Below are 25,792 nucleotides of genomic sequence, written 5' to 3'. Positions count from 1 at the left end.
CCAAATCAACGCCCCTGCACCCCTTGTGGGGGGTGGGGCTCCAGCCATCCCCTAAACTTTCGGTCGAGCCCCCCCCCCCCCGACTTTTCAAAGAAGGTGGGCCGAATCTGGGAGAATCTATTTGCTAGCGTATTTTGTGGGTAGGTTGGACCATTTTCACTGCTCAGCAGGGGTGCCCCTTTTTAAAATCGACTGGGAGGCTGACCCAGTAAAATTGGCCTTGCCCTCAAATCCTGATTTGACCCCGGATTTCGGCCATATTCATTGGCGTCCTTGATGCTCAAATTGGAATTTAAGACATTTGGTCGACGCAAAGATTGTTTTTTATTTGAAAAACCAATCTGAAATTGCTGCATCGATGGTGACTGCAATCACAGTATGAAAATCTTGCTCAAGAGCAAAAAAACAACAAGGATATTCACCACTTGCCCTGCACCATAATTTGGTTGCATAATACCTCTAAGCGTCAAATAAAGTTCCCTTGCGCCAAAACTGGGTGCGTCACACTTGCCTCAAGTTAGGGACTACAGAACGCATAACAATTAGCCGGATTTGGTGTGTTGTATTGCTGGATAGGGCGGTGGGTCCGGTGATATGGTGGGGTGAACGTCGGTGGCTGGTTGAGTGGTCGGATTGAAAGTGAATTTGTTCTCAAAGCATGGCGGGAGGATCTGGTGATGAAGATGGTGACTCTCCGAAGAAAGCCAGAAAGACGCGAAGAATCAAAACGGTGGGTCACGGAGTGATAATCAAAAGATGACTTCCAGTTGGAAAGATAAGGATGAGATTTTCGAATTATCAGTTGGCATTCGGGAAATCCTGTCCTTACAAGGAACCTTTAATCATGCAATGACAAGGATGCAAATTGGTATCACTCTAATGTTGCTGGTCCAGTTAAATTGTGCCAAACACTACCTCAGGCATGTAGTCAAATGATTCATCAGCGGTCCCCTGCCCAAAGATATGACGAATTTGCTCTAGCTGATGTTCAGTATTTTTGGAGGAGATAAATAACAGGCTGAAGCCATCTGCTGCTTGATTATTTAGTTACATATTGTGGTGCACACATACAGGTCTGCGTACCATTACTGATTTTGGGATCTTTTGGGGGCAGAGGTGGGGCACAACTTTCAATTTGTAAAAGCCTATCAAAAAATGTGATGCAAATTGTTTTGGGATGAGGAAGGCTAAAATCTGCCCAAAATGTGGCAGTTTGCCATGTTATTTGGGTGGAATTCTGTCTGCCCCTTATGTTCTTGTGGCATGTTTGCATTGGCTACCAGGTGGCATCTGGAGCAAAATATAAGACAATATTATTTGACATTGGATAAAACCACAGGTTGCAGCTTGCAACCTCATGTTGTGGAACTAAAATTGTCAGGTTGTTTGATGCATTCAAATAGATTTCTGCTGGCAGTGCTGGATTGCATTTGGCCATTTCCAAAAATAGCCAAATCCATGATATATGATGGTTTTCCTGGTTTTTCTTGTCAAACTCACTGCTCTCTGTTTCCCTGCCCAGTTTTGGGTACAGAAAATATTCCATGCCTGGTAAAATGATTTTGTTTGTGCATGACCCATCTAGTGCCCAACCAACAGATACACCCCTGGCCCCTGCCACACTGACAAAATATCAAGATTGGTCATGAGGCTGGCCTATAGTTGGTAAAAACATGCTGAATGATAAGATGAATATGACCTCTTCAAAAACAAGTACAGGAAAGTTAGCCATCAAATGAAATGGTAACAAGAGAAATGGATTGTGTCAACTAATGAATTTACAGATGATGGTGGAATTTGTGTAAGTTACACATGTTCTACACACCATCTGCAATCATAATTCATTTTTGACACACTTCATAGCACTGTGTGACACACATGTGCTACATGATGCAACATAGGGAAGCAAAGTGTAAAGATAGTATGAATAATTAAGTGAACTTAAGCATAACCAAATGTATAAGTCTGGTGGGAAATGAAGACATTGTTCCATATAAATGATATGATCAAATCAATATAATTCATGTATTCATGGAGGCATGAAAGGTCTTGAGCTGCTGGTTCTTCAGCATAGTAGGATGGGATCACGTATTGTAGCAATAACAGACCATTAATATACAAAGAAGTATGGGTCAAACACTATCAAGGAACCAAGGGCTTTATTACTAAAACTCAAAACCAAAACTATTTTGCCATGGTCCTCTTGATGAACCTCTATCTGTACCTTGAACATCCAGGCCCTGAGTGGATGATATGTTAGTTGTGTGTTTGTATTCCATGACCACAGCAATCAGCAGTGTTTGGCAGTTTGCAGTGAGTCATGTGATGGGCGGGAACATCACCTCAGTTGCAGAGTTCTGCAACCCAAATTTGCAGTTTGGTGTCATGCAAGAAAATCTACCAAAGACTCAGCTATCATAGTGTGAGCCATAGTGTGAGCATGCAGTGCAGGGAATCATAGCTTTGAAAGATGAAGAACAAATAAATGTAGCACATCCCCTTCAGGAGAAAACCACCCATCATGTGTCAACCCATGTGTGTCCTTAAAGGGGGCCATAAATGTTTTTGTGCATTGCTTGGTGCCCAACACATTCAATTAAAGAACTATGATAGAGTCTGTTTCATAGACTTCTGGAACTATGCAATGTCTTTTTGAAAAAGGACCAAAGCTGCATATACACATCTAGAATCTTATGTGCTAAACAATGTAAAAAGTAAATCGTCATACATGTCAACACCCACGTTTCCTGGCTGACGTGTTCATCATTCCACCAGATATTCAGGGATGTATTTCCCACCGCCATGTTAAGTTATTATTGTCAGTGTAGCATTGCATAGTTTTACTGTTACATTATTTTTAGGTTAGAGCTGGGTTTATGTTATGAAGTTTGAGGTGTCTATGACTACATCTGTCATTGGAATGGTGCATGTTGATGGGAAAGGAATAAATTATACTTTAGAATATAGGAGCTCTGGTCATTTACTGCAAGGTGTAAATAACAGATTTGGGATCTGATGCATACCAAATGTGTAAGATCCATTCTGTTTGGAGGAGTAGATGAACTCCAGGGTGGCACCCAAACAGTATAGGGCTGGACACAGATGTCCTCTGATCAGTGTTGCTTGTTGTCATGGTACATTTCACGATGACAGGAAAACATGAAGTAGCAGCCAGTCACTGTCCATTCAGGTGGAAAGTTCTTTGTTGTTTGTCTCAAGCCACACATTGATCAGTGACATTTTAGGACAATTGAAATTTCATTATATTTCCTCCTCCATATAGAGGTTTCACTAAGGCCTGGGTGGGGCTCACTGATGGCCTGGGGAAAGGACACACTGATGACCTGAAGGTGAGAACAAGGTAGGTGTGTGGTGGGGTGTGGGGACAGAACGCACTCGATGTCAGTGTTCCAACGAAGATACGACATCCGCATGCCCCCCCCCCCCCCCCGTGGGGAGAGAATGCCACGAACCTTGCACTTTAGTCCGTGTTTGGATGTTTCTGAAATGTTGCATTCCATGATTCGCGGCCCTCGTCCGCCGTGGGCCTCAGAGTGCGGTGGGAGCCGCGGTGGGCCTGAGGGCGCGGAGTAGGGCGCCTGCCCATAGGCCTGAAGGCGCGGTGTGAGCTGCCGTGGGCCTGAGGACGCGGACTAGGCCGCCTACCCGTAGGCCTGAGGGCGCGCTGTGAGCTGCCGTTGGTCTGAGGGCACGGTATGACCCGACTACCCGTTGCGTTCTGTTCCCGTCCTAGCCGTTTCGCCCTCGCCCCGTTCAGAGGGGGGGGGGGGGGGGGGGGAGTCGTCGCAGCGTTAAATAAAGCTACTCCCGTAAATGGGCGTCATCAATCTAAAAACGTCGGACGACTTTAAGCGTGGGCGTCGGTCGGCTTATTCTGACGCGGCGGTGGGCGGAGACCTCAACCGTCGGAGGCGGCGCTGCACCGGAGAGATGTCATCCGAGGCTAAACAATGCAAGGTTGGGGAATGATGGATGTGGAGCCAGCTTTACTGTTGAAAATTGCGCCGCTGGCTTTCTTCTTATGTAGTTAGGCTAGCGAACGGGATCTTCACAGGCTAGTCTAAAAGGCTGTGGGCTTCACCAATGTGTGCTTGAAAATCCCAGCTGGCTTTTTCACTGTGTTCCGCGAGATGTTCTTTTGCAGTTAATACAACCAATGGCCGTTTGATTTGCAATAATGTGCGTATGTGTGTGTAAAGTTATCTTCTTTATTCTAAAGGTGACATGTTATGGTTAAGACAGGTTATGGTCAGATTATAGTTCACTGTTTGATGAAACACTGCCTGCCTGACCCACCACTGAGTGTTGACCGGAGTGAAACGTTTCGATCAATCATACGTATCTTCTATCTTCCAGCGTGAAAAGGACAGGAAAATATACACAGATGATTGGAATTTGGCTGAAGAAGAATTGGAAGGACAACGATCGTTCGATCTTGATCAGAAAATCGCCAGCGACAATTTTCCACAATGTTTTGTAAAGGAAATGGAAGGAAAAGGTATTATGAACCTCTGATTTTTATATCCTCTCTGATTTAGCTCTACGTCTGTATCAATTGATGTTTCGGTTCCTCTCCGCTACTCATAAATCACTCTTTTCACGATGTTATTGATGTGGCTGACCTGCTATCAGTCGCGCGCAGTTCATGACGTTTGTGCCAGCTCGTAGTTGGGGACACCGTTCCATATGTCATAGCCGCGACCTGCCAGCTGCTGTACACGGTAGCCGTATGGATCACGCTGTCGTCGTGGCACGTGATATGGCTGTGCACTTTACAGATTTCGACCTAGCCTGGATCCAGGTGAACGGGTTTTCCACACCGCTGGTCTTCCATTCGAAAGATCATCTCGGCATTAACGTTCCGCCCTCGAGCTTCACGATAAACGACGTGCGCCTGGCTGTCGGTTAGTACGGCACCCTGCCTACCCCGAGTGTCGCCTGGCTGTCGGTTAGTACGGTATCCTGCCTACCCCGAGTGTCGCCTGGCTGTCGGTTAGTACGGCATCCTCCCTACCCTGAGGGTCGCCTGGGAACATCGCTCCCGCGGGTGCTGCGCGTCTCGGATCAAACCAGACAATAATCACGCCGTCCGGTAATGCCGTCGATTATTAGACTGTCTCATTCTGATCCCGGACCAGAACGGTCTATCGTAGGACGGAACGCCATAGTCCGAAGGCCTGGTGCCGTAATGAAATGCTTAGGCGTCAGCTGTCGCATAACGACTGGGCTACCCCGAACGACGCTTACCTGGACGCACAGCACGCTCATGCGGAATACTTAAACAAAATTCAAGCGTCACCACTCGCGACAAGCAGTGTCATACCGCATTCCCTGAATACCTCACGGAACGCAGCGATTCCCGCCTGGATTGGCACTCCACGTTCGTGCCAGGTGGAAGGAAGTTAAGCCCGTACTATTGTTACCTAAGCGTATCGGTTTCCTGACCGCCGTGTCATCGTTAAAATGCACCACCGGTATGGACCGAAAAGCTCATCTGAGGCTCGCCGCGGGGTTGGCAGGCTCCAGGCGGATGCTGGACGTCATGGACGTGCGCACGCAGAAGAACATGGAGATGACGATGAAGGAGTGGCAGCAGTACTTCGAGAACCCCGCCAAAGACCGGCTGCTGAACGTCATCAGTCTGGAGTTCAGCCACACCAAGCTGGAGAGGCTGGTGGACGCGCCGACCGTGGTGGGTTTGGGGTGGCGCAGAGAGGCGCCGGGTGCCGGGCAGACCGACGGATGGACGGACGGCGGACGCCACGTCGCATTCTCTGGTTTTCTGGCTGGCTGAGAGCGGCATTCTCTGGTTTTCGGGAGAAGCCCGGAGACATGGAGCTAGGCGGTGTTACGTTGCTGTGTCGTATCGTATCCGCTGCTACCTGTCCTGTATTTGCCTGGTGAAGGGGAAGACATTGATTCCGTTTCCTCATAACTGAATTCTTGAAGTTGTCTAGCCATCCGTCATCATCTTAGCAAGTCGTCTAGTCATTCTTGGTTTAGTGAGTGGTTGGTCGTCGATCTGGCCGCTCGGTCAACGCCTTCAGGGAAACAGAAGATAATGGTGTTAAACTTCGTGGTTTTCCAACACGCTCTCCTCGACGCAACGTTTTCTCCCATCCCGTATTTATCGTTTGTCACCTCGAAGTATCTCATTTGTGAGTACGTGCACCATTGCCTGGCTGTGATGCGGTTCCTTTGAGAGTAGCAAATTTCATTTTGGCACCACGATATTGATACGCATCTGTCATGCACATTTGAAGCCCGTTCTGCTTCCACGTGTGCATGGTAAACGGTCACCACGTGCTGCGATCACTCGTCTTCCCTCCCCCCCCCCCCCCCCCGTCCTCTGCCCTCGTGCGCGCCGCGTGTTGGTCGAGATGTGCTCCAGCCGCGTCCGGACCGCCCCCCAGGTGCGGCAGATCGACTGGGTGGACCGCGTCTGGCCGCGCCACCTCAAGGAGCTGCAGACAGAGTCCACCAACGTGCTGGACGACATGATGTACCCCAAGGTGCAGAAGTACTGCCTCATGTCGGTCAACGGCTGCTACAACCGACTTCCACATCGACTTCGGGGGCACATCGGTCTGGTACCATGTTCTCAAGGGCGGCAAGGTAAACAATGCGTGGTCAGGATGGCCGCTGCTATGTTTGACGCGGTGTGTCCCGTGATGGCGCTGTACACATCGACAAACATCTCCGATGGTGAATGTTTGTCCTGACATTGGGGCGCAGGTACCACCAAGCTTACAGTTGTGGCATCTCAGGCGGAGCTTGACGCCAGCCTCGCTCAGCTGACTCCTAGGTCACGTGTTACCGCCAGCTGACGCTCGCCTCACCGTCGCAGCCGCGAGGGTGTGGAGGGCGACGGCGGGGCGCGTGATGCGAGTCCTCCTGTCGGCAGGTCTTCTGGCTGATCCCGCCCAGCGACCAGAACGTGCAGCTCTACGAAAACTGGGTGCTGTCCGGCAAACAGGGAGACGTCTTCTTCGGCGACACGGTGGAGCAGTGCGGCAGGATCGAGCTCAAGCCCGGCGACACCTTCTTCATCCCCACCGGTGGGTTTGGCTTCGCGGCAACCACTCGTTGCTGGAGGGCGTGGGGCCGGCTGGAGTTACTGGAGATCGCCAGCCGGATATGGCGTATAGTCCCAGGAAACGGTTTTCTGGTGGATTGGTGGGAGAAGGCACGACCAGCAGATGCCCGATTCGGCGAATAGTGAGGGGAGTGCGAATTACTGGGCAAGGGATGGGCATGTCGAACGAGAAAAAAAAACCCAGCCGGTTCCCCCTGGCGATCGGGTGTAGAGCGGCTGGGTTATGGCGGGGTGCAGGGCGGCGCCGTTTGCGATAGCCTTGTCATTGATCCTAAACTTAAGTATTGATGGTGGCTGCCAGTCACTTAGCGATGGCAATAGCTATGAGATTGATTTCGTAAGTTTGAGAATTGTTGGCTGTTGTTTGTGATCGTCAACAAGATAATTGCCGAAGTCCCTGGATAAACAGGGTCTGTGATCCGGATGCTAGGCTCTTCAGTACGGCGCTGTTTGAAGGAAGCAGCTGTCGATTTGGCCATAACTGATCCAGTACGGGATCCATCAAGAAAACGCGTTACACAAACCACCGGATCCACGTGCACCAAACGTACACCGTGGGTCTCGCGGTGGCTCGGTGACATTCGTCATTCGTTGCGTGTCTGCGTGTCGGTGTAGCCGGACGCCAGCCAGCCAGCCGTGCCGTGCTGGTCTGATGTGTCGACGCGCCCCAGCCAGCCGTGCCGTGCTGGTCTGATGTGTCCATGCGCCCCAGCCAGGCGTGCCGTACCAGTCTGATGTGTCCACGCGCCCCAGCCAGCCGTGCCGTGCTGGTCTGATGTGTCCACGCGCCCCAGCCAGCCGTGCCGTACCGGTCTGATGTGTCCACGCGCCCCAGCCGGACGTGCCGTACCGGTCTGATGTGTCCACGCGCCCCAGCCGGACGGTGCCGTACCGGTCTGATTTGTGTCCACGCGCCCCAGCGGACGTGCCGTACCGGTCTGATGTGTCCACGCGCCCCAGCCAGCCGTTGCCGTACCGGTATGATGTGTCCACGCGCCCCAGCCAGGCGTGCCGTACCGGTCTGATGTGTCCACGCCGCCCCAGCCGGACGGTGCCGTACCGTCTGATGTTCCACGCGCCCCGCCGGACGTGCCGATACCGGTCTGATGTGTCCACGCGCCCCAGCCGGACGTGCCGTACCGGTCTGATGTGTCCACGCGCCCCAGCCGGACGTGCCGTACCGGTCTGATGTGTCCACGCGCCCCAGTCAGCCGTGCCGTACCGGTCTGATGTTGTCCACGCGCCCAGCCAGGCGTGCCGTACCGGTCTGATGTGTCCACGCGCCCCAGCCGGACGGTGCCGTACCGGTCTGATGTGTCCACGCGCCCCAGTCAGGCGTGCCGTACCGGTCTGATGGTCCACGGCGCCCCAGCCAGGCGTGCCGTACCGGTCTGATGTGTCCACAGCGCCTCAGTCAGGCGTGCCGTGCCGGTCTGATGTGTCGACACGCCCCAGCCAGCCGTGCCGTACCGGTCTGATGTGTCCGCGCCCCAGCCAGACGTGTCGCGCCGGTCTGATGTGGCCCCGCGTCGCAGGCTGGATCCATGCTGTCTACACGCCCGCCGACTCGCTCGTGTTCGGCGGCAACTTCCTGCACAGCTTCGCCGTGGACAAGCAGCTGAAGATCGCCAAAGTGGAGGATGCAACTCGGGTGAGTGTGCCGTCCGGGGCCGCCGCGCCGCCCGGTGAGTGTGGCGTCCGGGGCCGCCGCGCCGCCCCGGTGAGTGTGCCGTCCGGGCCGCCGCGCCGCCCGGTGAGTGTGCCGTCCGGGGCCGCCGCGCCGCCCGGTGAGTGTGGCCGTCCGGGGCCGCCGCGCCGCCCGGTGAGTGTGGCGTCCGGGGCGCCGCGCCGCCCAGGTGAGTGTGCCGTCCGGGGCCGCCGCGCCGCCGGTGAGTGTGGCGTCCGGGGCCGCCGCGCCGCCCCGGTGAGTGTGGCGTCCGGGGCCGCCGCGCCGCGGTGAGTGTGGCGTCCGGGGCCGCCGCGCCGCCGGTGAGTGGGCGTCCGGGGCCGCCGCGCCGCCCGGTGAGTGTGCCGTCCGGGGCCGCCGCGCCGCCCGGTGAGTGTGCGTCCGGGGCCGCGCGCCGCCCGGTGAGTGTGGCGTCCGGGGCCGCCGCGCCGCCGGTGAGTGTGGCGTCCGGGGCCGCGCCGCGCGGTGAGTGTGCCGTCCAGGGCCGCCGCGCCGCCCGGTGAGTGTGGCGTCCGGGGCCGCCGCGTCGCCCGGCCGCCTCGGTAAGTGGTGGAACGTGTTCATATGTTTACGTTTAGACGCGTCCGCTCCGCGCCGCAGTGTCGTATTGACGGAGTTTGGTCAGCACAGGGGACGAGGGAGGGGACGAGGGCGGTCACGCGCGCAGAAAAATAGCCGGTTCCGTCCAGCGCTGCCGTCAGTGGATGACATCGTTTGCGACGAGAGCACCGCCCGCCCGCGGCTGGTGCCGTCGTGTTCCGATTTGTGCTCATCGAGCGATTGTGATAAGCCTGGTTTGCATGGGCATTGAGACTGCCCAACGTATTGACTCATGGAACGTGTGCTCGTCGGCTGCTCGTCCTATTAGCGCGAATGAGCTATTGGTCGACGGATCGGTTTGCCGGACCTCGCCCTCGCCGGCGCTGTCGCCTGACGCTGCCCCGCCGCCCGGCGCCGCCACAGGTGCAGCAGAAGTACCGCTACCCGTTCTTCACGGAGATGCTGTGGTACGTGCTGGAGCGGTACGTGCACTGCCTGCTGGGCCGCTCGCACCTGGTGCTGGGCCTGGACGAGCTGTCCGAGCGGGCGCCGCCGCCGCCGCGGCCGGCCGCGCCGCACGTCCACCTCACGCCCTTCGAGCTGCACGGCCTCAAGGTGGGTGCGCGCGCTTGCGCCGCCCCCGTCGCCGCAGCTCGCGCCCACCGGTGACCGGGCTAGGCCGAGTCAGGTCGACTGGCGCAGTCCGGGACTGGTGGCGTGTGTGTGTGTGTGTGTTGGGACTGCTGGGCGATGGCGGGCGTCGGATTAGCACGTGGCGCGGGACGGTGTCGCGCTGATAAATGGTGCCGGTTGCCGCCACATGCAAATGTAACCCACGCCATTCGTGATGATGTATGTAGCCGGCCTGGCGCGGCCGACGCTGTGCCGTGCCGGGACGGGACCGGCGTCGGCCTCGCCCTGTTTGATCTGTCCAGCCCTGAATATTCCATCACCCAATGGTGCCTCCCCACGGCGATGTGTTCGGGTGGCGCGGTCTGGAAACGGACGACACGCTTCTGATCGCCCTATGTACGGTCACCTTTCCGGGAGTGACACGCCTGCACGGTATCACGAGACCGCCCGGCCCCGGCCAAACGTGTGGCCACTGCTCACGCGACCCCACCCGGGACGCCTCCGACGCTGAGCGTCAAGCACTGGGTGCCGGTGGGGCCGGCCGGCGTCGTGGCAGCCGCTGACGGGCCGGCCGGCCGGCAGGCGATCGTGCTGTACCTGCATGGCCAGCCGGCGTCGCGCAAGTGCGTGCCGGAGCTGATCCGCGACCCGATCGCGCTGATCGGCGACGTGCGCCTGCTGGTGGAGCGGCACCGCTTCGACTGTCCCAAGCTGGCGGTCACCGGCCAGCCGGCGCTGCAGTGGCCTGACAACGGACAGGTACGGACATGACGGCGGGCGGACAGGTGCCGACCTGGCGGCAGACCGACAGGTACGGACCTGGCAGCGGACGGACGGGTACGGACCTGACGGCGGGCGGACAGGTGCGGACCTGGCGGCAGACGGACGGGTACGGACCTGGCGGCGGACAGACTACCACGGGTCTGGCGGTGGACGGACAGGTGTGAACCTGGCGGCGGACGGGCAGGAACGGACCTGGCGGCGGACGGACGGGTACGGGCCTGGCGGCAGACGGACGGGTACGGACCTGACGGCGGGCAGACAGGTGCGGACCTGACGGTGGACGGACTGGTACAGACCGAGCGACGGACGGACAACGCACATGTGCGGAGAGTGCTCTGCTGTTGGGCAGGTCGGGCAGGAGCGGGGCGACTGGCACGATGCGGCCAGACAACGGATGCCGATAGCGGCCAGACAGCGGACAGCCGGTGACCGCGATGCGCAAGGTCATCGAAGCTGTGCTCACAAAAATAAATGCCGTCTACACTCTCATAATGCAGACGGTGCGCCCCCAGTACTCCCGTTCTGTAGTAACTGTATTGTAGTTGCCCCTGTACTGTAGTAAGACGGCTCAGCGGCCGAGCGGTGGACCACTCTACCGTCTCTGAGTTTCACTAGCTCTGCGTTGTGCTGCCAACACACGCTCACGCGGCGCTGGCCCGGCACCGGAGCGCGTCTCGGCCCGTGTCGCCGACCATGCGCACCGCCGCTGACGCCGCCGCCGCGCCGCGCCGGCAGGAGCTGCGCCTCATGCTGCAGGGCTACGTCAAGACGGCCGAGGAGGAGCTGGACCCGGACGCCTCGCCGCGCAAGGGTCCGCGCGGCCCGCGCACGCCCGGCGCCGCCACGCCCCTCGCCAGGAGGGTACTCAAGGGCAAGAAGGGCGACCGTCGGCGGCGCGTGCGCTGTGAGTGGCCGGTCCGGCCAGCCGGCCGACGGCGTGCGCCGCTCCGTGTCGGGCCGCGCAGCCGTGTGTATGTGTGTGTGTGCGTGTCGTGGGAGACCACTGGGGCCGGCCTGGTAAAAGCGAACATTGGAGGCAGGCACGTGAAATTGGTCAGCATTGGGGTGAATGGGCTAGATGGGCCAACATTGGAGCCAAACAATCTGGCTTGATCGGCAGGGGAAGCAAACGTTTGAAATGAACCAGTAAGGGAAACAAGCACTTTAATTATGTTTGCAATGAGCACGGACTCGCCAAATGTCCAGTGCTTGAAAACCAAGTCGGCAAGCTAATGCTGCGTGATCCCTCAAACCGTTGGCTGTGTGACGCGTCGGTGCAGGTACGCGACCGCCATAGTTTCACTTGAAGCGGAAACGGCGGCGAAATGGAGGATCTTGGTTTTGTGGAATATTTATGGTCCGTATCTGGTCATCTCCCTTTGTCGTACACGTGCATGCAAGACATTTTAGGATTAAGGTGGATTTCCCTTTGTGTGGGGTGCGGAGTGTGTGTGTGTGATCGAGACTTTGCGATTGACTCAGCTACTGAGGCCATGTGGCGTCGCCTGCCTCTCACCCTGGCAGTGAGGGCGGCCGTCGCAGGGAATCAAACCCCGCATCTCCGGTTTCCCAGACGCGCAGCTAAGCCATCACACTATCGCGACCCCTGATCGTTTGGGTGATTGTGGGATTAAGAAGTGGCCCTCTCCACACCTGGTGGCTATGTTGCGATCAGTGATCTTACCTCCCGCTAGGCTTCAACGGCGTTTTCAGATTTGTTGGCCACATGTTGCACGCGCTTTACCGCGCTTGCAGTGTAAGATCCTGGACCCAGTTGGAGCAAGGCCCCTATGCCGGGTCGATCCATTGTCCGGCGCTGCTTGCAGGCAAGGAGTGCGACGGCTGCACTCGAGACGAGTGCAGGGAGTGCGCCTGCTGCCGGGACATGCCCAAGTTTGGCGGTCCGGGCATCATCAAGCAGTCCTGCAAGATGCGGGTCTGCCAGAAGGTAGGCGCCCTGTCCCTGGCGACGGCCAGCCGGTGTACTCTCTCTGTCCCTCCGGCTGTCGGTGGCGACTCTGCGACAGTGACGTGGCCCTGCGGGATGTTTCCATCTGCGCTGTGACCTGCGCCGGGTGACTCCCGCCGAGACCGCGACACCGTACGCCTGCATGGCGATGGGCGCTCCCCCGTGGCGTGGTAAGCCGGCTTTGGCCTGCCACTGCTGCGGTGCAGCCTGTCCCTGTCGCTGCGGTCTTGTGACCGGGGCCCGGGGGTTGGCCGTGGTGCGTGCCGTCTTCTTTGAACAAGATGTGTGAGGCCATGCCGCGCGGTGGGAGCGGTGCGATGCGCTCTAATCACGTGGTGATGCACTCATCACGTGGCGCTGATACTGGCCCGGTTCCCCGTCAAGTCAGCGCGCTTCTGTACGTGGCTGCGGCTGTCTGTTGACTGCGGCGCGGTCTCCGCGGGGCACGGGGGCGTTAGTACCCGCCCACTGCACGGTATACCGTCGGTGTACGGGACAGACCGGGGTGGCGGCCGCCCGCCGAGAACCCGGTGCCCGCTGGTGTGGTGTGTGCTCCCCCTGTGTATGGCGCCCCTCCTGACGTGCCGCTCCGCCCGCAGCCGCAGCTGCCGGTGACGGCCGTCTGTCACTACTGCGAGTTGACGGGCTGGGGCCGGCCGCTCTCGCCTGTCGCCGGCAAGCGGCAGCGGCCTGAGAAGAGCACCCTGTACGAGTGCCGCAGCTGCTTCCGTATCGCGCACATCGCCTGCACCATGCGCCAGGTCAGCCAGTGTGCCAGGCCGGGGCCTGTGACCCCCAGCCGCCGCCGTCAGGCTGTCCGCTTGCTGTACCGGTGCCCAGCATGGATACCGGGGTACTCGGCTAGCTGGCATTAGCCGTGTGGGTGGGGTTCGAGTACGCGTGCTCCGCACCTTGCATTTATGTGATGTGTTGTATTTATCGAGTGTCGTCTTAGTCGCTGTACTGTACATGAATACTGGGCAGGCGTGGAAGGGTGGTGGGTGTCCCATGATAAAACTTTACGTTACTATGCTGTGATCGCCTTTCTGTGCTGTAGAACCGCATAGGTACTGTGCCTGTCAGTCCTGCCGCCGTGGCATGTTTGCGGCATTCTAAGAATTGTAGTCCTGGCGCGAGCCTTGCTCTGTTGCGGCGGCCCTCCTGACTGTGCGCTCTGTACTCGGTGGCCCGCCTGACTGTGCGCTCTGTCCTCGGTGGCCCGCCGGACTGTGCTCTCTGTCCTCGGTGGCCCTCCTGACTGTGCGCTATGTCCTCGGTGGCGCGCCTGACTGTGTGCTCTGTCCTCGGTGGCCCGCCTGACTGTGCGCTCTGTCCTCGGTGGCCCGCCTGACTGTGCGCTCTGTCCTCGGTGGCCCGCCGGACTGTGCACTCTGTTTTCGGTGACCCGCCTGACTGTGCGCTCTGTCCTCGGTGGCCCGCCTGACTGTGCACTCTGTCCTCGGTGGCCCGCCGGACTGTGCGCTCTGTTCTCGGTGACCCGCCTGACTGTGCGCTCTGTCCTCGGTGGCCCGCCTGACTGCGCTCTGTCCTCGGTGGCCCGCCTGACTGTGCGCTCTGTCGTTACCAGCTGAGTACAGAGACCGAGGGCCGCGTGCTGCCGGGGCTGCCCAACTGCTGGAGCTGCCCCGAGTGTGTGGACCTGGGTCTGGAGGAGGCGCCGCCGGTGCTGCCCCCTGCGCTGATGCCGCCCGGCGCCAAGCGGAAGCCGGGCCGGCCCCCGGGCCGTCCCAAGAAGGTGCGCCTGGACGAGCCGGTGGGCGTGCCGGCCTCGCAGGCCGTGCCCGACCAGGAGCGGCTCTGGCTGCCGCCTGGCGTCCAGCCGAAGCTGGAGCAGCCGCCGCAACCGACGCCGTCCGAGCCGCAGGTGGGGTGTGCGCGCCGACTGGCGGCGGCTCGTCGCACTGTCGCGGGATGAAACGCTGTCGCAGTGTGCACGTCCATGTGCTGGTGGTATGTGACACTCGCAACAGCCGCTTTGAAAATGCGAGAGACCCCTTCTGACGCGCTTTTGTCGTTTCACGATCGTGCACTGAGTGGCTTTATAGATTGGCTTCTCCGTGAGCCGCAGGAGTCCGCGGTCAGATCGTATTCACATGGGAACACAAGGAAACGTCCGAAGTGCTGTGCATGCTTTGCCCACCTTTCCTACACGTTGGCTCCGTATTCTGCTGAGGTCGCTGGTGTCCAGCCACGTGCGGACTGGGTCGTCATGTGTGATGGACACGCTCGCCGCCGGGCGGCGCTGGGCCGTGACCGGACCGGCTGACAGTGCGCCGGCCGGGCAGGGCGGCTGCGCTGCGGCCGGGACGACGGAGCCGGCCTCGGGCGCCGACTCGCCGGCGCCTCCCAAGCTGGAGCCGGTGGAGCCGCTGACGGCGCCACTCTCGCTCGAGTCGACCGACGACCGGCAGCGGCCGGAGCTGAGCCCCGAGGGCGCGCAGCCGCCGGCGCCGGCCCACGCCGCCGCCGCTCAGGTACGCCGACGGCCTGACGCGCGGCGCTGCGCCGACGGGGCCCGCAGAGCGGCCCGCAGAGGCGTCCAGCCCAGCTCCGAAGTGACGGGGTTCAGCTCCACCCCACGGCGTGGCGTCTCCACCAGAGACGCCATGCCAAGTCCCACCCCGGCAGAATGGAGTAGGGTATTTCACTACGTTCTTCCGTTACATTTGTCGTGAAAATGCTGGCCCTGCGTGTGCTTTGATCTTTGAGCTGGTTATGCTGGTGCTGGGAATACGGTTTCCCATGAGTTGGTTTTACTGATGGTGCCAGGGCTCGGTTTTCGTGAGTTGCTTTGCATAATCGCTGTAAGAGGATTCGTATTATGCGTGTGCTGTACTGGAGTAGCTGCCTACTGGCGCGAGACTGTGTCTGCGACGTTCGAGTGTTCTCATGCGTGACGGGAGCACGTCGGCTGCCGTGCTTTGACCTCCGCGCCCATCCGATGTTGCCGTCCTATGCTGGAGTTTCGGCTGGCGTTGGTGGCAGCAGCCGTCTGTCGCTACTGTAGGAGCCTGGTGTCGCCAGTGAGGAGCCCGCGCTGCCGGAGCCACCCGAGCCGGAGCCGCCGCTGCCCGACCCGGAGCCGGAGGGCTCCACGCGCACACCGACACTCAGCAACCTTGTACGAGTACGTGCAGGCGCGCAGCCGGCGCCAGCTGCGGCGGCCGCTGTACCCGGTGCGGCCGCTGGCGCCGGTCGCCGCGCCGCCGCCGGCCGAGCCGCTGCAGAACCGCGAGCTGCTAGTGGCCGTGTTCCGGTGGCTGGCGCCGGCCGACCTGGCCGCCTGCCTGCTGGTCTGCCGCGCCTGGAGCGCCGCCGCGCTCGACCGCCGCCTGTGGACGCGCCTGTCGGCCGGCCACCGGCGCCTGACGGAGCGCACGCTCGTGTCGGTGATGCGCCGACAGCCAGGCCGAGCTGGACCTGGCCTGGGCGCAGCTGGGCGCCGCGCAGCTCGGCTGGCTGGTTAGCCGGCTGGCGCATCTGCGCCACCTCAGCCTGCAGGGCGTGCCGTTCGCGGCTGTGGCCGGCCTGCGCACACCCTGCTGTCCCCTGCTGCTCTCGCTCGACCTCTCGCACGTAGAGGGCCTCACGGACAGCCGGCTGCGCGAGCTGCTTGCGCCGCCGGCCGAGGCGCGGCCCGGCTGCTACCGACGCCAGCAGCCGGCTACGCGCTCTGCGCCGCCTCTCCGTGGCCTGGCACGGACGTCAGCGACGCCGGCTGTCGCTGCCTGGCGCAGCAGCTGCCGCGGCTGGCGCGGCTTCGACCTCAGCGGCTGTGCGCGGCTCAGCAGCGCCGGCCTGGCGGCGCTGGTCGCCGCCGATGCGCCGCTGCGCCGCACGCTGGCGTGGCTCGACATCAGCGGCTGCCGCGGCGTGACCGAGGCGGCGCTGGCGCACCTGCGCCAGTGCGCCGCTCTGCGCCACGTGAGCGCGCGCGCCGGACCGGCCATCTCGCCGGCGGCGGCGCGCCAGTTCAGCGAGCAGACGGACGTTGAGCTGCTCATCTGACTGTGATTGTGCCCGCGCGGCCAGCCGGCCGGGCCGCGGCTGATCTCGGTGGGGAGTGGGCGCCGCGTGTGGCCCGAGGTGGGATGGCCGGCCAGCCCGCCCCGGTCGTGCGCCCCATCCACGAGCCTCGCACCGTCGCCGCCGGGTGTGAGCGGCAGCTGCCGCCGGGGCGGAGGCCGCTCACCATTCCAGAGCACGCAGCTACCGGGCTGCATGCGGGCTCCTCGCTGCGCTGCTGCGCGTGCTGCGACAGTCAAGTACTGACTTGTGTACGTTTCAATGTGGATGTCGATGTGGTGTATCAACGCTGGCGCGGGCAGATGAGTCGGAATTACAACGTTGCAGGCAGGTCTGATCATAATGTGACTGGCAACTTTTTGGATGTCTGTCATCGTCTAGCATCGATGGTTTTGCTCCATGTCATACGCATATAACCATAGCGTGGACGCTAAAGCAACATTATGCTTTTTGTTTTTGCTGGTATTAAAACAATGGTCTGTTTTTTTCGTTGTTTTTCTTTGCATCCGCTCGTATTGACTGTATGTATGTAGAAACAGTGTGTATGCCTCTTGAACTCAATTGGTGTCATCATTGCCCCTTGTTGTGAAGGCCGGTGATATGGTGTATAGGCGAACAGTGTAGATGTGTTATTCTTTTTCACCCGAGACAGGCTGTATGTACTGTAATAATTCTTTAAGTAGTGCAGGTCCAGGGTGCATTCTGAACTTGTATCACTGAGAGTTGTCCATTCGCAAGATGTCTAAATGTGAGCCAAGTGCTTTTCTAATCATGTTTTTCGTGGCTGCCGAAATATACTTTCCTTCGCTCGTATTTGAAAAGCTTCCTGGAGGACTGGGATCAAGTGATGACCTGACGCCGACTTGCCATGGCGGGACATGGTGACTCTGCTGAACAAAGACAATGAAGACCGCACCGCCATGTTCAGCTGAGTATAGCTGGCTGACCTAGCCACGGCCGCGTCGGGCCGTTTTACATGATTATTTTCCGTTTCTCCTGCATTCTGCGTGTCTTTAGTTACACGATTTATGTCCTGTTGAATCTGGCCAAGTTTACCACAGCATATTGGCTGACTAGAAAGTTGCGTGATTTTGCCATGACGTCTTATCCTTCGTCTTGGCGGAATATGAAAAGAACCAGCGGAATGAAAGCAACCAAAACTGTGACCAGCGTTTCAACCGTCTACGTGCGGAAGAACTTTCAAGCGTGTGCCGACCTCTGCTGCAACGTGAATGCTCGATGCAACATGAGAGCCACGTAATTGTCCAACAGTGGCCACTAAAATAACACTAGCTATGTTGAACACGCCTAGCCGGATGCTGCGGTGCAGCCTGCACCCCGTCTTGCGGATACCGGGCGGGGTTTCCTTGGCGGCCTGCAGTAGTCGCGCGCGTCGGCTTTCACTGGTAACTCCCGAAGCCATGTATGTCCAACAGCGTCTAAACTCACATGACACCGACCCTACGTCGAGAGCCGAAACCAGGCTTCGAAGATCGGCTCCAAACAAAAGGATAATGATGCCAACAACATCTTCCGACGAGACAGAGTGTGGAGACGAATTACAGCAGAGCTGGTTTAATGTTCAGTTGGAATTGCAACTCCATGACGTTTGGAGGAAAGTGTGCTCAAGCCGGGGAGAAATCTGGTTTCGTGCAACCACGGCTGTTTTTCCGTTCAGCCCCCGAGCCTACTGTGCAAAACTGAAAGGATGTGGTGGAGGCTTAGCCATCGTGACAAGCGATGGATTCGTCACCCGCTTGCTCCAGGGTCAGGTCTGGGACTGAGGCGTTTCACAAACAGGGACAAGACCGGGGCCCGTGATTCACGTTGGTCAGGGCCCTCAATTAATCAAACCACGGTGCTTAACAAAGGTCCTGTATTGGCAAGGAACCCAGAGCCGGTCTGGCCCAAATGGGGCCCAAATGACCGCATCAGGGGGTCTCCAGCGTCAGGCAGGGGACCAATGTATGCTCATTCCCTGCCAGGATTTCCGTTTCGACCTGGGGATACCACTGCGGGTCGCCAACATGGCAGCTGGCAGGAACCCCACGCCTGAGTTTGAGTGGCTCTAGCTGTGGCCGGGGAATAGGATGTGTTCCCAAGAGTTCTACCCACGGAGCCCTGTGCCCGGAAAAGGCAAGGGGCTTTTCATAGTAATGAATACGGCGGATCGAAACGAGGTCAAACATGACAAAGGTCAGCACAAACGGAGTTGCCACCCTTGTATCGAATCGACCTGTAAAACAAATTACACAAAAGACTGAGCCGACATGCTCCGCCTGTGTGCTGACATCTGCAGAGACTGCAACGCCGAGCAGAAATGTGCTTCTTAAACTTGCGAGGCGCATGGCAAAACTGCGTTAAGTCATTGTTCTCAGACTCGATTTTGAACCGAGGTTAATCACTCCCAGACGAATATGGGATGACCATGCCATTACAAACTGCTGACTCGTATTGATCGATCCACAATTTACGTCACCCTCATTTACGTTCACAATTAAAATTCTGGCAAAGCTCCTGAGTGCAAGCGGCTAAGAAAGAGTCCACTGCACTTGTCCACACTCAAAAGGGGCACTTGTCCCACCCCGCCGGTGGGCAGGGGCTCAAGAGTATGTTTGCTTCTTTAAAATTGCTGGGATGTTCCCTTCTTTCAAAACAAAGGCCCATTGATTACAAAAATTTAGATCGAAGAGCTCCTCATAACTGTGCTAGAGGGCAATAACTCGAGCTCAGGGGATCCTGTTCTACATAAGAGGCCTGTTTCTGAATCGCCAGGCCACCTTTGGGGAAAGGCACGCCATACTCTAGATTAGCAGGCCCGCCACTATGTTCAGGAGCCCGCTTTGCTGGCTCGGGAGGTCTCCGTTACGAACCTCCCCGGGAGACCTCCGCATACCCCTGTTCTGGGACATGAGGCCCCCTCTATTTTTAGGCCCCCATTTCTGTAACCGGAGGCCGTTTTCATGCATCAGATAGCTGTGATTCTGGATCAAGGTGCTCTGCTTTGGGAAAACGATACTCCTGGCTGGATTTGGAGGCCCTTCCATGAATCGGAGTCATCCTGTTCTGCATTAGGAGGCCTCTCTATGCATCAGGAGGCCCTTTCCTTAATAGGAGGTCCTGTTTTAGGAAAGCGAGCCCCTTTGCTGGATAACCATAAACCCTCTATTCTGGATATCACTTGAAGAGAATGCATGCCACAATTTGATGGCAGAGCACAGTGTCCTCGGTGCCACTCCCTGGAACACGACACCACCAGGAGGGTCCCATTGTGAGGAGGCCTCATGTCGCCTAAGAGGACCTCTGGAAAATCATGCTGCCCAAGTCAAAATCCAAGGCGCTGCCCTGATCCACTGAACCATTGTGAAATGAATAGTACTGCTGATTTATTCTGCATAGTCATTTAACGCCTGATCCCTCAGTTTATGACCTTAAAGATGCCAACAGCATTGTAATTTACATTGCATTCTTAGTAAGAGTCTTAGTAATGTCTTGTCTTAGTGTCTTATGTCTTGACAATGCTGTTAATGTATGTCTGTGTATGTTATGTCTGTGTATGGTAATGTATAATGTTAATGTCTCCATGTCTTAGTAAGAGAAAGCAGAAACACAGGTAGGAGGGGCCACAGGGTGCACGTGCCCCCTCCCCCCCGGATTATACAGTCAAGACCCCGAAGGGCCCGAAAGGCTGGCGGAGGTCGCATTCAGGGGCTCAGACCGCAGGGCCGGGCACTTCGATGCCATCCTGAGGGCGCTGCGCGCTGATCAGGGCCCCTCTGAGTCGAAAAGGGCCTGTATGGCAGTCAGGCACCACTAATAACGCGCAGTCGGCTCCGTGTTGGCACGAGTTTGAGGGCTCATTCCTCAAGTAGGGGAAAAGCAAGATCCAGGCGATTTACATTGGTCGAAGCCCTGGCGTCTGCCAGAGCCCCACAGCGACTAACAGGGGGCCCCGTATTGGCAAGGAGCCCGATTCGGTAAGAGGTAGGGCTTACGGAGACCCCGAAGAGCCACCGGGACCGACGATGAAAGGCCCAATTGTAGAGCTTGAGAGCGGAAGGGCTGGTCGGGTTTTATTGAGGGGGCCTAGCCTGTGGGGATGGACCGTGAAATGACAGTCAGAGGGCCCTTCGCACCTATTGGAGTCTCCTTAGTCGATTTGGGTCTATATGTCGGCCAGACACCGTACTGTACTGTACTAACTGTACCGCACAGTCAGCTCCGTGTCGGTATTGGCCTGAGGGCTCACTTCAGCCATCAATCAGCTACAAAGCCGGAGCCAGCGATTTACACTGGTCGGAGCCCGTGTATTTGTCACCGGTCCGCAGTGCCCAACGGAGTGTCCTGTGTTCGCAAGGGGCTCCAAGCTGACCAAGGGAAGTGTTTGATGAGGCCCGAAAAGGGGTCCGGGTGGTCCAGCGGAACCGACGATCAAGGGCTCGGTTGGAGGGCATAGGGGCCCGAAGGACTGTCTGTAGGTAACATAAAGAATCGCGGCTCGTAGGGTCGTAACCTGATATGTCAGTCAAAGGTCCTCTTGCGCCGTTTGAAGACACCAAGAGACAATGCGAGTTTCTCGGTTGGTCAGAGGCCACGACCACGGAACAGTTGGCTCCCTGTCAGTCTGAACCCTCGGAGCCCATTTCCCAGGCAGGAGCAAGGCCAGGGGCCATGACTTGCATTGGTCTAGGTCCCTGGAACAATGTTTTGGGGGCCCTGTGTCGGTCAGGGGTCCACAGTGCGCAACAGGGGGTTAAGTGTCGAATAATGGCCCGATTCGGTCGCAGGCCTTTGTTTAAGGAGGTCCGAAGAGGGCCGAATGGCTCCTCGAAACCAAAGATCAGGGGCCCGATTGGAAGGCTGAAGGACCCGAAGGGCTGGCTGCAAGTCACATTCAAGTGCCACCGTCCTTAGGGCTGTGATCTCAAATATCAGCTAGAGGATGTCCCGCACCGATTGGGGACCGCTGAGACTGAGCGTTCGTCTGTTTGGGACAGAGATCACCAACACCGAACTAGTCGGCTCCGTTTCCGGCTGAGCTCTTGGGGTCCATTTCCGAGGCAGAGACAAGGCCGGGCCTGCGATTTGCATTGGTCGGAGCCCCTGCAACAATGCAAGGCTCCTATATGCATCAGGGGCCCATTTCCTAGCAGGGTATTATGTGTGAACAAGGGGCCTCGGGTCGGTCAAGGGAGCATTTGCTCAACAGGGACAAGGAATGACAGAGGACTTCTTGCGTTGGTTGGGGCCCTCTGACAGCGGAAGGACACGCTATAACTCGTTACGAGTGTTCACATTGAGCCAATGGAAGAGTCCTGTGCCAGTCAGCGCACTCAGTACCGAACGATGGGCCCTCCAACCCATTTCAAGCATGGGTCTGTTAAGCCGAACTTGAGTCTATGCACCAATCATTGGAGCACCGGTGGCGCCTCCGGATCGACCAGGGGACCGCGCCGCGTGTCGCCAGAACGGCAGCCGGAAGACACCACGCGGTGGAACGGAAAGGCCCTTTAGCTCCTGACCGGGAGCAGTAATGTACCCTCAAGTGTTCTACTCAAGAGGCTCCTTACCCGGAGAGAAATGTGGGATCTCATTAGTGTTGAATACAGTGGGTCGAAAATGGTCTAAAAAACGAACAAGACCATCCCATGTTTGCTTGAGAGCGTTCATTCTTTTGCAAAATCGATCAGTGAAACAAATCCCATCAGAAGGTTTGAGCCTGTTTGCTCGAAATATCGGCGGCAAGTAAGCGATAGTTTTGGTTGCAGTTTCCGTAAAAACGGACGGTGTTGTCCACTGCAAGTAACAAGATGCACCCCGTGCGAGGTCGACCGCCGTGAAATAACGGTTCTGAATGTTTTTACAGATTAATTCATACCGTTTAAAGATGGGGCTGGGCGTATATTGAGATGTGCTATAGACAGATGAACACTTACATCAACACGAAAAGAAAGATCTTACCTTCGCCCTTCCAGGTTCCACCACCAGATTCCAGCCAGCACCACTTCGCGGTGCTATAAATGCCGACCCGTTCTTAACATTAATCTTAAAGTCGCACTGGGGAAATATACGCCATAACCATCTCCTTAAAGTACGATTTGACCTTCTAAAGCGTTCAAAGATGCGTTGTCGTTCTCGTTCACCCACTGGCCACGGTTTAGTGCTAGCCACGGGGCCGACGCTGCGCGGCCTATGGAGACTGCAATGTCTGGCGTCGAGGTTTTTGTTTCTAAGATTTGCGAGCTCGCATGTTCAAAACGAAGTGCATATTTGGTATCACTAATCAATTATGGCTGAATATTGAATATTTCCAGGCAAACATGGTTTGTTCAAGCTGCCACAGATTGTTAACCCATTTTATTTGCATTTGCGGTTCTCCAAGATCTCTGTAGAGCCCAGATGATTATTCTTACAAAGCTTCTGAGTTCTATATGTTAAGAAAAAAGTCTACTGAGCCGTTGCCAGATGGAGAGTCCTGGTGATTTATTCACTGAACTGAGCACAAAATTCAGCCAGAATTTATTGCACGGTACAGCTTTTGCCTTATACTGCAATTAAAGTGAAAACTAAAAAATATCGATGCGAAGCATGCTCTCATTAACACCTTTTTTGTTGTTTTTTGCTGTAGGCCTTTCACCAGGATAGGGCCCTTTGTCGACCATGTGTGGCTGAGCCCAATGAGCACCGAGTGTACGTTCATAAGTAAAATCTCATCGTCATTTAAGCACCATCTCAGCTGGCAGCGCTGGTGCAATCAATGGGCGCTGTGCGTGGCATTGCTATTCAGGGCATTTTGTTTGCCATGCGTTCGAATTGAAGTAGATTAGCATCGCGTCCCGTTTAGAGACGCAGCAGCTTGTAACAGTATCCCCTAGAAGTAGAGCAAGCTCACAATGCATGTTTTATCGAGAGTTTAGATGATCGACCAAGAAGCATTCTCGTCAGGGGGATGCTTAAGGGTAATTGGGGAAAGGTTGAAGGCTATTTTCTGAAATGATGAATGAAGTAGGGTTGATACTTGTTTAAATGAAATGCAGTAGTCCACATTTGTATGGGGGTTTTAAACTGAGAATAGCATTTGAAAATAATTCAGTGCAAACCACAGCGATGCTTTTGAAACACTTTGCGGTTGGTTTCTAAGCTGGACGCCCAGAACGTAAGAGCAAGACCATAGCCGAGTTTATTAATGCAGGTCAGCAATTTAAAATCACGGATAAATATCCAAGAACGCCACGCGAAAGGATCAAAATCCGAGCACATAACGATATTCGCGTTCCGCAAGCACGCTTTAGCAAACACCGCTACCTCTCGGCAAGTTAAAGCACTACAAGTGAAACAGCCCGCCCGCTAGAATGGCAATTTTGACGCGGCCAGCTTGGTAGCGACTTCCACGTCATAACTGTGTTCCAGGATGCATCCAACGATGCCTTGATGAGGAAAATGCTTACTAGATGGCTAATCTATGCTGTCTGAGCGGTCTTGAAGACTTAAAAGCAAACCACTGCTTACAAGTAAGCTTATTTCGTTTTATCTGGTGCTCGTCTAAATATCTTCAAATGTGGATCATTTCCTTCAACTGAAATGCATATGTGCTATCGAAGAAATATTGGTATGCCGAGACACGGCGTCGAGAACAGGCTGCGGTAGCTGCATAAACTGTGTGCCACACTATATCTGCACATGCGCGCTCGCTCGAACACACACACCCACGCACGCACGTAAGCGCATATGCACTTAAACAGACCTAGCCCATGCACCTAACTGTTTATGTAAATGTGTATGCCCCAATATTTATGCACCGTTCTCTCTGCTTTCAGGAACAAAAACTTGTTCAGGCTTTGAAGACAGATTAACAGATTTGTAATATATTCAAATTGTCTACAAACGCTCTGAATCAGATTTAGATGCAGCTTTTTGCTTTTATTTGGATTCAGAATCGATTCGTTCCAGAGGAATCAAGCAGAAACCTGGTTCTCAGCTTTGAAAGCGATCACACCCTAGTTTGAAGGGTGCCTCTGACCCACACCATGATCATATCGGCCATGACCAGGGTTTTCTGCCGAGCCATAGACCATTGGTGTGGCCCAGGTTTTGCGCGGAGGGGGCCAGGTCGGGTCATAAAGGGTTCTTCAGCCAAGGTGACCCTTTGCGTCACTTGGGGCTCTTGATTTTATTCCGGGGATATTAACGGTTTTTAAATCCTGTTTTGATGCCTTTAAGCCCTTTTTTGGTGTTTTAGAAGTCTACAAGCGTCTTTAACCGCTAAAAAGTATCCGGCGCTCCGGCGCCAGACGGCTCCACCACTTTAGAGGCATGGACGTGAAAGACATGGTCCTAAAGGCCTCTCTTTTGACCACGCCACGGAGTGTGACCATTGGCGAACATTCCAACATTCAGACAAGACACTAGTAATAGCCTTCTTCCTCGGAGAAAACCAGGAGAGTGGAGATATAGATGGGTTAAAATTTGTGCAACATGCCTTCACCGGAACAATAGCAGAAGCGGACATTCCCAGCCCCCCTCCATAGCACTTGTGCTATTGTTTCGATAAAGGCATGTTCACGAAATATCAACCCATCTCGATCTCCATTCTCCTGGCTTTTTTTCTGAGGAGTGAGGCTATTACTACTGCCTTATCTATGCGAATAATGCTCCTCGCAAATGCACTGAACAGCTAACGAAATTCCGACGTTCATATTTCATTTTTCTGATGTGAGCAGCTACATCTAAGAAATAACACGCGCAGACTAAGAATAGACATCTCCATAGCAGGCATTGTTAGAAATGTTCATCACAAAAACTTGGATACAAATGTGAACATTACATACAACGCAACATTACAGATCAGTACACACAGTGCAACGAAACAGACGATCACATCAATATGACAACAATGATCAAACGCGCAAAGCTCTGACGTCCACTATATTCCACGCTTCATCACGAGCTTGATGATGCTGCATTTTTTTTAGTTTGACTATCGTATCTTGGGGAATGCACAGCATCAGTGTGAAAC

At 56.2% G+C, this 25,792-nt stretch overlaps 1 protein-coding gene across 1 annotated transcript; it reads left to right on the top strand.

Annotated features, from left to right (window-relative positions):
- Positions 1-563: 563 nt before the first annotated feature.
- On the top strand, positions 564-16,671 carry LOC119111631 (lysine-specific demethylase 2B-like; the record flags this gene model as incomplete). Its single annotated transcript, XM_037235439.1, is given in 20 exon segments — positions 564-730; positions 4,378-4,519; positions 4,800-4,925; positions 5,541-5,713; positions 6,435-6,572; positions 6,574-6,636; positions 6,926-7,079; positions 8,653-8,768; positions 9,768-9,959; positions 10,560-10,736; positions 11,496-11,664; positions 12,587-12,708; positions 13,416-13,490; positions 14,318-14,413; positions 14,450-14,563; positions 15,969-16,157; positions 16,159-16,392; positions 16,394-16,444; positions 16,446-16,511; positions 16,513-16,671. Coding segments are annotated over 20 exon segments (2,628 nt in total), but the record flags the coding sequence as incomplete, so codon positions are not given.
- Positions 16,672-25,792: the final 9,121 nt, after the last annotated feature.

Source organism: Pollicipes pollicipes, unplaced genomic scaffold (genome assembly GCF_011947565.3).
Source record: "Pollicipes pollicipes isolate AB1234 unplaced genomic scaffold, Ppol_2.1 Scaffold_7261;HRSCAF=8764_pilon_pilon_pilon, whole genome shotgun sequence".
Taxonomy (NCBI): domain Eukaryota; kingdom Metazoa; phylum Arthropoda; class Thecostraca; order Pollicipedomorpha; family Pollicipedidae; genus Pollicipes; species Pollicipes pollicipes.
This window is presented reverse-complemented; position numbering and strand designations above follow the sequence as displayed.